At 34.4% G+C, this 12,487-nt stretch overlaps 1 protein-coding gene across 1 annotated transcript; it reads left to right on the forward strand.

Moving 5' to 3' along the window:
• Positions 1-1,343: 1,343 nt before the first annotated feature.
• On the forward strand, positions 1,344-7,109 carry LOC115705673 (ATP-dependent Clp protease ATP-binding subunit ClpA homolog CD4B, chloroplastic-like). The gene is made up of 10 exons (XM_030633071.2): positions 1,344-1,611; positions 2,359-2,937; positions 3,332-3,447; positions 3,541-3,663; positions 3,761-3,946; positions 4,108-4,323; positions 4,579-4,796; positions 4,933-5,008; positions 5,103-5,192; positions 5,494-7,109. The coding sequence occupies exons 2-10, from the start codon at positions 2,376-2,378 to the stop codon at positions 6,670-6,672; spliced, it is 2,766 nt and encodes a 921-aa protein (XP_030488931.2). The 5' UTR covers positions 1,344-1,611; positions 2,359-2,375; the 3' UTR covers positions 6,673-7,109.
• The last annotated feature ends 5,378 nt before the right edge of the window (positions 7,110-12,487 follow it).

Below are 12,487 nucleotides of genomic sequence, written 5' to 3' on the forward strand. Positions count from 1 at the left end.
TAATACAATGTAATTTGTATTATTTAATACATAACAAATGGTCCGTATTAGCTTGTATTATAATATTTACAAAGAATCCGGAGTCAACCCCAATCTTCAATCCGGACCCAAACCTAGATACAGACTCGGACCCGAACCCGAACGTGGACCTGAACCCGGACTCAAGATCTAAACTCGGACCCTCACCCGAACTTGGGACTCGGACCCGATCTTAGACCTAGACTCTGACCTCAACGCGAACGCAGACCTAAACGCGAACACAGACCCGGAAAATGGACCCAAACGCGAACACGGACCTGGATGCGAGCCCTGGTCCTGCGAAAAAATTAAGGGACACTTAAAAACTTCTAAAGAGAAATCTTAAAAAAGAATAGAGAGAAACACTGGTTTATCAATTTTCGCTGTTGCAAAATTTTATCTATACATAAAACTTAAGGTGATTCTACAATGCACCTCCTTAAAAGGAATGTACTGATGCACCTTCTACTTGTTTCGGCATCCAGAAGAATTTTTTAGTCTAATTTTTTTCATATTCATGTACGTTATAACTATTTAAGATATCCTACAAAATTTTGAAAAATTCAGATTAATTTACCATATACAATATAATATTCAAACAGTCTATTTTACACGTGTATAAAATAAAATAGTCACGCGTGCAACATACTGTTTGAACGCAATTTTCGGCGTATTAAACTTTTATAAATTTCTTAAAATTTTGCAGGATGTCTTAAATGACTATAATTTACACCATGAGAAAAAATTTGACTAAAAAATTATTTCAGATACTAAAATAGATAGAGATGTATTGGTGCATCCCTTTTAAGGGAGTGCATTATTGTAACGTCCTCGCTTCAAGTCTCCATTGGGCCTTTACACCCACGGAATAATAGCTCTTATACACGAGTATAATACGAGTGTTTCTAACATGTTTTGTCCTCACTTGCACTTTCATGATGGGCTACCGAAAAATAAAATACACCTTGTTGATATATATAGTAACAATCAATCTATTTAAGTCTTTTTCAACTCTGTAGTCTCATACCAACACAGATCACTAATATAGAAAAGGTAATTAAATTGATTGACAACAAGTGAGGCTATGCTAAAAACTAACCTAGTCCAATGCATGCAATGTTCTTGTTAATTTTAACCTACGCACGTGGAAACACGTCCAAATCAATTATTTTACTCATTCAGCTATTAAAATTCTTATTAAGCAAAAAAAAAAAAAAACTATTAAAACTCGAGTTATTTTTTGTTCGAATCTCCATCATATGATTTAAAAAAAGAAAAAAAAATCTCCATCATTTTCAATCAACAATTTTTGTAAACTCTAAAAATTGAAAAAAGAAAAAGAAAAAGAAAAATCTCTTTAAGAAACAGTAACGTGTACGACTTTGTCACCGAAGAGAGATATAGATTATATCTGTTCCCATCGTTTGGAGCCGACCATTGTGTAATAGGGGTCTCTCTTTTCTTTCTCTCTCTAAAAAGGAAAAAGGAAGACCCTTCTTATTTCTTTCTCCCTCTTCTGATTCTTTTTTCTTTATTTTTTTTTTTCTGGGCTTTTCATTTCTAGTAATTGGAGCTCAATCGAAGATTTTCTAGGTGAGTTTCGGATTCCTCTTGCTCCATTTTCTACATAAATGTTTTTGTGGGTGAATTAGGGTTTTTGAATGGGGTTGTCCGTCAATTTTTGGGATTCCTTTTCCTTTCATCGATGATTTTTGTTCCATTTCGGTTCAATTTTGGGTATAATAGCTCTTCTTTTGGTGGTTGTAGCTGTATTTTTTCTTTTGCGGTTAATTGAACTGGAGTATTATCTCTCAAGTGGATATTTTTTCAGCTACTTAGGATTTTTTTTTTTTGTGGGTTGTAGTAGATGCTATCGATTATTTAGTTTTTTTTTGTTAGCTTTGTTCTATGGTGGGATTTCGTTTTAAGCTTCCATGCTTTTGCTGATTGCGTTTGTGATTACTTGTAAGTTGTTTACTTAAAAATGGTACTAAAGTGGGTGTGAAGTAGTTGTAAAATATATTAATATGATGGATTAGATATAATAATATTATTAATTTCTCAATAACACTAAACTATTCCATACTAAACAGATTAAATAAGTGGTTTGATTATTATTCTCAAGCTCAATCTAATCATATCTTATTTCTTAATTAATAACATGACATGAGTGCATTACTCAAATTATTTAACACAATTTAATTCTTAAGTAGAAAAAGATAAAAATAAATAAAACATTATAGGGAAGTATACTATTACTTGGTAGTTATGTGAGTAAATAACCATGATTTTGTTTTGTGTGTTCAAAGAGGCTAACGTTGTTTGTTATATATAATGCAGTGTGTTAGGTGGTAATCATGGCTGCTTTGGTTCAGTCGACGAATGTTCCTGGTTTAGTGGCCGGGTTAAAGCAGGGCCAGTCTAAGAGGTCTGGAAAGTCAAAAAGGGCAGTGAAGATGATGAGTTGTACACAAGCACCTGGATTGAGCATGAGAGGTTTCTCAGGACTGAGAAGCCTTAATGCTTTAGATACTGTAACGAGGCCTGGGCAGGATTTTCATTCTAAGGTGGCAATTACATTATCTTCCAAGCAACGTAAGGCTACCAGATGTGTCCCCAAAGCCATGTTTGAGCGCTTTACAGAGAAGGCCATTAAAGTAATTATGCTTGCCCAAGAGGAAGCAAGGAGACTTGGTCATAATTTTGTTGGAACAGAGCAGATTCTTTTGGGTCTAATTGGTGAAGGAACTGGAATAGCTGCTAAGGTCCTTAAATCAATGGGTATTAATCTTAAAGACGCTCGTGTTGAGGTTGAAAAGATTATTGGAAGAGGTAGTGGTTTTGTTGCTGTTGAGATTCCATTCACTCCTCGTGCAAAGCGTGTTTTGGAGCTCTCATTGGAGGAAGCTCGGCAACTTGGTTTGTACTTTTTCTTTCCTTCCATTGTATTGCTATGACATAATTAGTTGGAATTGGTGATGAATGTTTGATGTTATGCTTTTGAAATATTGTTTGGAGCTAACTTTTTTCTTATATGCTTTTGGTTATTTTGTATGAAAACCGTTGAGTCACTTGTTACTCTTAGATGGAAGGAATCTGTTTCTTCCCTTTAGTAGATTTATTTTTCATCTTCAGATTAAAAGTTTTGGTAAAACTAAAAACAGCTGATCTATCAGTGGAGCAGCTTGGATTACAATCTATTTTATTAGAGCTTGTTGCAATTAAGTAGGCATTAATTAAATACGTTCGTTGCTTGTGTGTGTTGCTAGCCTATTATGATGATTGAAAAGCTCAACCTTATTAAATGTTTCAGGCCATAACTACATTGGGTCTGAGCACTTGCTTCTGGGCCTACTCCGTGAGGGTGAGGGTGTTGCTGCTCGTGTTCTTGAAAATTTGGGTGCTGACCCCAGTAATATTCGCACACAGGCAAGCAATGGATTCGGTTTTGCTTTGAATCAAAGTAATTGATTATTATTAGCACTGGAGCTCTTTAGCTAAGGCTTTCCTTGTGGTGGGCAGGTTATTCGTATGGTAGGTGAGAGCACAGAAGCAGTTGGAGCTGGTGTTGGAGGAGGCAGCAGTGGTACCAAGATGCCAACGCTGGAAGAATATGGAACCAATTTGACAAAGCTGGCTGAAGAGGTTATTTTGAAACTTGAGATTTTTTGACGTATTGCAAAATTGCTGTCTTTTGCTGCTCTTGTTATAAATTCTCACATTATATTTATTTTCTTTTCAGGGTAAGTTGGATCCAGTTGTAGGAAGGCAGCCGCAGATTGAAAGAGTGGTTCAGATTTTGGGCAGGCGAACTAAGAACAATCCCTGCCTTATTGGTGAGCCTGGTGTCGGGAAAACTGCAATTGCTGAGGGACTTGCCCAACGAATTGCAAGTGGTGATGTTCCTGAAACAATAGAGGGAAAGAAGGTGCTCTTCATACTTCTAAGTGTTTGTTTCGGGATCTGATGTTAATACATGTGTGTGTGTGTTTTATGTCGTGTTGGTGATTTTATACTATGTCAATGCTCAATTTAAATCTTTCTTTACTTTTGTGAATAATAATATCATGAGTTGGTTTTTGTCTGTAGGTTATAACACTGGATATGGGTCTTCTCGTTGCGGGCACCAAGTACCGTGGAGAGTTTGAGGAAAGATTGAAGAAACTTATGGAAGAAATTAAACAAAGTGATGAGATAATACTATTCATTGATGAGGTTCACACTTTGATTGGAGCTGGAGCAGCAGAAGGAGCCATTGATGCTGCTAACATTTTGAAACCAGCTCTTGCCAGAGGTGAACTGCAGGTAATTTCATCACCATGGAGGACTAAAGCATAAACACACATGCGCACGCACACATCACTTGTATATAAGCTGTCTATTAACATTGAAGTTGAAATGATAATTATGTATGGTTTTTAAAGTATGTGAAAAACATGGATGGACTTTTAAGTTGGTCAATATGATCAAGTTACTGCTGTTTTTTTTTTTTCCAATTACTAACTACTAAGATTCTGGAGGTACAGCGGGGAAGTCATAGTTTCCTTTTTAATGGTGCAGTGTATTGGAGCCACCACATTGGATGAATACAGAAAACACATTGAGAAGGACCCAGCACTAGAAAGACGATTTCAACCAGTTAAAGTGCCAGAACCAACAGTTGATGAAACTATTCTAATTTTGAAAGGGCTTCGCGAACGATATGAGATCCACCACAAGCTTCGGTATACTGATGAGGCACTTGTATCTGCTGCACGGCTGTCATATCAGTACATCAGGTACAGAATTGTATACTATTGTCAGCTACTTGTTATGTGAGCTATGCTCTGCCATGGAAGCGAACTTTCCTTGATGAGTTTATGCTTGTTATTGCTTTGAGTTTTTCCTGATGCTTTAATTATATAAATGCTTCAGTGACCGTTTTCTGCCCGATAAAGCAATTGACTTGATCGATGAAGCTGGTTCTCGGGTTCGACTTCGTCATGCACAGGTAATTATATTATTTTCTTCTACTTCACTTACTTGAATTTACGGGAAACTTTCAATCTATTCCAGATATGATGGTTTGTGTCATGTCATTACAGCTACCTGAGGAAGCACGCGAGCTTGAGAAAGAACTGAGACAGATCACAAAGGAGAAGAATGAAGCTGTTCGTAGCCAAGATTTTGAAAAGGTAAAGCTTTTCTGTTTGGTTTCACGGTGATGTTCTTATTTTCATGATTAAAACTTGGGAACTATTTTTTTCATAATGTAAATATTGGAGACTTTAAACTTTTGTATGCTGATAAACAACAAATAGAATGTCAAAGAACCTTCCTAGGCATGTCGCAATTTTCAGTGAAGTTTTTTAGTCTATTTCTTTTGGCATTTACAAGGACGATCATGCCCTCATTCAGTAGGCTGACCATGCTTATTACTGAAGTAGCGATGATTATTACTGCTAAAGTAGGCTGACCATGCTTAAAATTTCACAGGCTGGGGAGTTGCGTGACCGAGAAATGGACCTGAAGGCACAGATTTCAGCTGTTGTTGACAAGGGCAAAGAAATGAGCAAGGCAGAGAGTGAGGCAGGAGATGTGGGTCCTATTGTCACCGAAGTGGATATCGAACATATTGTCTCCTCTTGGACTGGTATTCCTGTTGAGAAGGTGTCAACTGATGAATCCGACCGCCTTCTTAAGATGGAAGAGACGCTTCACAAGCGGGTCATTGGACAGGATGAGGCAGTTAAGGCTATCAGCCGTGCTATTCGCCGAGCCCGTGTTGGATTGAAAAACCCCAACCGTCCAATTGCTAGCTTCATCTTTTCTGGTCCAACTGGGGTTGGAAAATCTGAGCTTGCAAAAGCATTGGCTACTTACTACTTTGGTTCAGAGGAGGCCATGATTAGGCTTGATATGAGTGAATTCATGGAAAGACATACTGTTTCCAAGCTAATCGGTTCTCCCCCTGGTTATGTTGGTTACACTGAGGGTGGTCAGCTGACTGAGGCAGTTCGACGCCGTCCTTATACCGTTGTACTTTTTGATGAGATTGAGAAGGCTCATCCTGATGTCTTCAACATGATGCTTCAAATTCTTGAAGATGGAAGATTGACCGATAGCAAGGGAAGAACGGTAGACTTCAAGAATACACTTTTGATAATGACATCAAATGTTGGAAGCAGTGTAATTGAGAAAGGAGGCCGCAGGATCGGATTTGACCTCGATTACGATGAGAAGGATAGCAGTTACAACCGAATTAAGAGCTTAGTGACAGAGGAACTCAAGCAATATTTCAAGCCCGAGTTCTTGAATAGGTTGGATGAAATGATCGTCTTCCGACAGCTCACCAAGCTGGAGGTTAAGGATATAGCAGATATAATGTTGAAGGAGGTGTTCGAAAGGCTGAAGACCAAAGAAATAGAACTTCAAGTGACAGAAAGGTTCAGGGATAGAGTGGTGGACGAAGGTTACAACCCGAGCTATGGTGCTCGGCCTTTAAGAAGAGCCATAATGAGACTTTTGGAGGACAGCATGGCCGAGAAGATGCTTTCCAGGGAAATCAAGGAGGGTGACTCAGTTATTGTGGATGTTGATGCTGACGGTAATGTCACTGTGCTGAACGGCAGCAGTGGCTCGCCTGAATCGCTACCAGAGGCAATCCCTGTGTAGAAAGAAAATCATCTCAGCCTCTTGCATTGAGTTAACCTTTTTACCAGTATCTCGTTTGATTTGTTTTTCTATGTTGGTTGGAACTCTTGCCATAGATTTAGTTCTTCTACCATGGCTCTCATTTGCTTCAACTTCTACTTTCACGAAAGACTACAGAGTTAAAAAAGGGAAAAAAAAAAAGAAAAAAGAAGAAAAAATAGAGAAAGAAAGCTTATTTAAAAGTTCAAATGTGAGTACAAACAAGAGCTCTGAACTCCGTCCACTTAGAAGACGACTGTTCTGGCAGGCTGTGTTGGGCCTCGTTCTTTGTTCTTTCTTCTTACGTCTTCTTTGATTTTTAATTTAGGTCTTTATATGTAAACATATTAATTTTCAATTCAACAATTAAAAATTTCCAAATGATAAATGTATTATAGAATCAGTTTTATTAAGCTCAATTTCATATATTTACTTAAATAAAATTCTAATTTGATAAGTTTTTTCCTTTTGTTTTGACAATGAACAATTTTATGAAAAAAAGGTAAATATTTGTGGTATACATGTACTAAGGTTGTTATGGTATTGTCTTTATTTGTTTTAGTGAATATTTTTGTTAAAAATAAATTTTATTTTTACCATGCATATATAAAAAAAATATAGTGACGCCTGAAATAAAATACTTAAATATTATTTTTCACGTGTGAGCTATTTAAAATTTGGAATGAAATTCATTTGGATATTGAAAGAGAAGATGTAATAACTTTTTTGGAATGTAGTATCAAATTTTGTAATATGTAATATATATGTCTCTTATTTAGTTTGGGAAACACTTGTTGCTTAATGCTTAGAAGTTAGAATCCAACAAAATTTACACATTATTTTTAAATGTTAATATTTATTTTAGAACAAATTTATCTAATTTATATTTACTTTAGAACAAATTTATCTAATTTTTTCTTTCAAGTTTGAGAAAGTTTTAATTTAACTTTTAAGTCTACCTTTTGAAGTTTGTTTGGGGTAAGGACCACCTTAGACTTGGGCCTAGTATGTCAATAACCGGAGCCTGTGGCAAGGTAATGACTAATGAGACACTGCATGAAAAATAACTTTTTTTAAGCCAAACACTTTATAATTTTTTTATTTGACGCGGTGATCAAAATCACACATGATTAACAAAGCAGCAATTCACAATTGGCGGCGGCACCTCCTCGAACCAAGATAGCTCATCGTCTAACAGAAAGGCATGTTTTGCCAAACCATGTGCTGCAGAATTCGCAAATGGAGCCACACGGGACAAAACTGCTTCCGAAAGTTTAGACAATAAAGTTATGACATCCTCAAGTTTCACATCCAGCTCATTAAAGAAGACCCTTCCTTTGTTAATAGCTGTGACTAGAGACAACGAATTAGAATAAACCTCTTTAATTGGGATTTCGCATGAAAAAGCCCAATTAAGCCCAACCAAAACACAATAAAACCTGAAAACACCACAATAACAAGATATAAGTAGAAACTATAGACAGAACACAACAACGAAAAACGAAACCCAAATTAAAGATGAAACCAAAAAAAACAAAGAAAAGATAGAAAAAAACAAAGAAAAAACTAGCCGTGGCTAGAGAAAGAAACCATAAACACTCAATACAAAACATTTTTCTCAAAAGGAGAACATCATAAGGCTTGACACATCAAAGCCTAATACAAATGCGCTCAAAACTGTATTACCAATGGCTAATTAATCTTTCTAAAAATGCCTATCCACATTATATAAAACAACACCAAATACTGCTCAAACTTGAAGCTAAAAAATATTTTAAAATCTTGTACACAACAAAAGGTTTGCTTTAAAGTTATACCACTGTCTAATCTTTAAGAGGTTAGCATAAAACTGATCTCACCCTTTTAACAATTAAAATATAATAACCTCTATGCCAACTGAACATGTTAATCAAGACGTAATACTGTTCAAACATAAATCCACACCATGTAAAATGAGTCTAATACTATTCAAAACTTAAAGCTAGAAAATTTAAAGGCTTATACAAATCGAAAAAATTTGCCTTAAAGAATTGTCTAACCTTTGAGAGGCTTGCATATTGCTGGTCTCACCCTTTTATCTTCTGAAAAAATAATAGCTCATAAGTCGACTAAACTTGTATTATTCAATACTGTTGCATCAACCATAAGTATTGTGTGGCTCTGTTCTTCTTGAGAAACTCTAGGTAGAACTTCCAAACCATCTTATTTCTTTGAAGAATAAGGCTACTATGATTGGCTCCATCACGAGCAAATACAATTGATGAGTCCATATTTATCTTATAAATATGATCAATTTATGTATTAATATTCTTAAATTGATTCTTTAAATTATTGATTAATGTGATTTTAATTTTTTAGGCTATTTTAAAGACTATTCATGCATTTAGAGTCTTTTGGAGAGATTTTAGCATATTTTGGTGGAAAATAGTGGAAGTCGGTGAGCTCGATTGTACGAGGCGGAACTTAATTACAAATTCAGACGACCTTAGAGGCAGAATTGGACTTGGAGCTCAACATGAAAGTTTTAGATCTCGTTCTTAGCTTTCCAGAACATCTTGAATCGTCCAATTCTGAGTAATATCGAGAGAGTTATGGCCAAAATACTATCAATCGTTGCAGTAGGAAATTTCTGAAAAAAGATAGGAAAAAAAAAGATAAATTTTCAAGAAGAGTTGCGATTTTTTATCTTTTGTTAAAATGATGAGCTATATTTTCTTTGAGATATTTCCTAATACTATTATAAATATAATCCTAATTCTAAGGGGATTTATCTATCCACTATAAATAGAATCCTAATTCTAATAGGATTCATCTATCTTGAAGCACTATAAATAGAACCTCTTAGACTACAAATGAGGAGGAAGTCTAAAAAGCTACAAATTAGAGAGAGAAATTCTTACTATTTATTATGATTATCATTATAATGTCTAGTTCTGAGTAGTTTTCTTTTAGTTAAGGGTTATTTCAAAACTCGAAACATGAATTCTTAATTTCATTATTGAATGTTAATTTTTAGTTTCTATTATATCAAATTGCTTCTATTCTTCTATGTTCAATGTTATGATTATTGTTTTAATCTTGTTTAGACGATCGCTAAATTAGGTTTTACTTTAATATACTGTCATCTTAAGATTACTATTCACCTAATAGTCTAGGATTCTAAGTGTTTGTGACAAATTACAATTTTTATTTGTGATGAAGAATAAAACTTAGGTTAAATGAATTATATGCTTCACTAATTTGTTGCCTAGATTAGTCTATCTCCATAAATCTCAATGCTTTATCTAAGTTAAATAAATTGCATGTTTCATGGATATACTGCTTTAGGTAAAAGAGTTAATTATTGAGCGCTTCGCCTTAATTACATACAATAGGGAGATTAGGATAATTGACTGCTTCAGCGTTATCTGCGGGATTAATAGTTTGATTGGAAACTGAAAATTACATTCTTTAATAGGAATTAGGAATGATTGTTGAGCGTGGCGAATAACCTTTAACTAGTTTCTCATATCGTATTCTTTACTTTAAATTTGTTATTTTCTTTAATTTTTATTATTAAAATTTTTATTCTAATCTTCAAAACCTCTTTTTTTTCTAAGTCTTGTTACTAAATTTTTGAATAATTTAATAAACATAGTCCTCGTGGGATCGACCCTTATTACTTACGATTATACTAAAATAATTGGAAGTATTGGATAAGTGTTATGTCCTTTCCATGGCATTGGCAAAAGTTACCAATATCGGATGTATGAAGTATACATTGGAAGGGACCGATATTGATCTTAGATAAGATATCCTAAACTTACCGTTATATCTTTCTAAGTCAATATCAATGGTTGATCTTAGGTCTATGGATCTTAATCCTGACATGGTTAGGTTCAATCTCAAGAGTGTTATTTGTGTTCTTTGATTTGTTAGTTAAGCCTACCTTTTCGTCTGGGTGATACGTACATTTTGGGAACATGATAGTACAATTGAGTGGGAGCGCTAAACATAGATATGGAATCTATAGCTTCTATAAGTTTTTAGAAGTGAAACGATGATTTCCTTCGAGCTTGGCTCAATAAAGATAAATGATTGAGATCTCATTTCAGTAATTATATTAGTTTACTAAAATATCATTTATAAGTAGCTAAGTGCTTTAAGGATAAAATATATTAAAGGGTAAAACGGTAAATTTATCCCTATTAAGTGTAGATCATCTATAGAGGATCCTTGACTATTAGAATTGTAACAATGGATAATCATAACGTATCTATATCGTGGTACATATAGAGCGTTATATATAACTGAGAGTGTAATTCCAAGTTCTATAGTGGTTCAATGAGGAATTAATAAGTTAGGGAATTTACTTGGTAAATTCTAGATCTGCTTATTGGAAGCTCGGTTATATAGGCCCATGGTCCTCTCACTAGTTGAGATAATACTACTTGCCGACTAAGTTAATTGATTTTAATTAATCAATTATAATTCTAAAATTAGACTATGTCTTATTTAAGAATTTTCACTAAGCAATGGCTTAATTGTGAAGAGAAGAGGTTTTGGGGTCAATTTGTTAATTAAGAGACTTTGTATGGTCTAATTAATAAATTACATAAATGACTATTTTATTTAGTAATCAATTATAATTATTAAATAAATAGTTTTGATATTTATAATGTTGAATTGGAAAATATGGTATTATTGAAAAGAAGAATAAGTGGTTGAAATAAAGTGGCGAAATTGTAGCTAGAGATTGGTCCACTTATTGTGTGCGACCAAGAGGTATTTTTGCCCAATATTTTATTCTTTTTTAATCCACTTAATTAAACCCTAAGCCCTAGTTGAAACACTATAAAAGGAACATGATGCTCTCATCTCATACACTTGAACTTTTGTCAACTCGTCTATTCAACCAAACTTAGATGAGAGAGTTCCTTCTATATAGAATTAAACCTCGTTCATTGTTCTTCACCATTCGAACCTTGAGTGATGAGTGCCATGCTCACACATAGCAAGTCAAGTACTCAATCATAGTGAGTAAGACGGTAGAAACCAAACCCGAAGGAGAGAAAGAGATCCAGGTTCAGACATTGATAAATGCTATGCTACAGAAAGGAATCAAGGGCTAGAGATCTTGAACGGAATGAGTCATATTATTCCGCTGCACCCAATGTAAGGTTTTCTTAACCCTTATGTGTTTATTTCATTGTTTTAGAGAATTCATATTTAGGATGTTAATCAACATACTTGTTAGTAAATCTAGATCCTGGTAAAATATTCCCAACACATATACGATTGTGAAAAAAATTGATTAAAAAGTTCTTCGAATGTCGAAATAGAAAAGAGTGTATCAGTATACTCTTTTATATAGTAATTGTAAAGGCACAAGGACGTTGTGTGTGCTACAGTGCACGACATATACGACAAATTAAACACCCTTTTGCTCTTTTACGGTGGAGCCATATATAACACCAAACATGGAGATATTGGCGGCTAAACCACTTGAACTTTACGTTTTGTAACACTTAACTACAAAAACCAAAATTTTGGTGGCAAATCCTACTGAACTCCCATTCTAATTTGCTCTATACCCCTCTATCCAAAAATGACAGTTAAGTGCTACGGTGGACTATTTACGTGTACACACTTGTACACGTGGCAAATTTTTAGTGGTCCACGTAATATTAATTTTAAAAAATATTTATAAATATTTAAAAAAAATATTTTTTTATGCTTTTTTTTCTTTTTTCGTTTTCTAAAAAAAAATAATTTAAAAATTATTAAAATTATAAAATTATAAAAAATAATTTAAAAG

This window comes from Cannabis sativa, chromosome 1, assembly GCF_029168945.1.
Source record: "Cannabis sativa cultivar Pink pepper isolate KNU-18-1 chromosome 1, ASM2916894v1, whole genome shotgun sequence".
Classification (NCBI taxonomy): domain Eukaryota; kingdom Viridiplantae; phylum Streptophyta; class Magnoliopsida; order Rosales; family Cannabaceae; genus Cannabis; species Cannabis sativa.

Coding starts and splice junctions, on each gene's coding strand:
- LOC115705673 (XM_030633071.2), top strand. CDS start 2,376: ATGGCTGCTTTGGTTCAGTCGACGAATGTTCCTGGTTTAGTGGCCGGG. Junction 3,664..3,760: donor TGACAAAGCTGGCTGAAGAG/GTTATTTTGAAA, acceptor TTTTCTTTTCAG/GGTAAGTTGGATCCAGTTGT. Junction 5,193..5,493: donor GTAGCCAAGATTTTGAAAAG/GTAAAGCTTTTC, acceptor AAAATTTCACAG/GCTGGGGAGTTGCGTGACCG.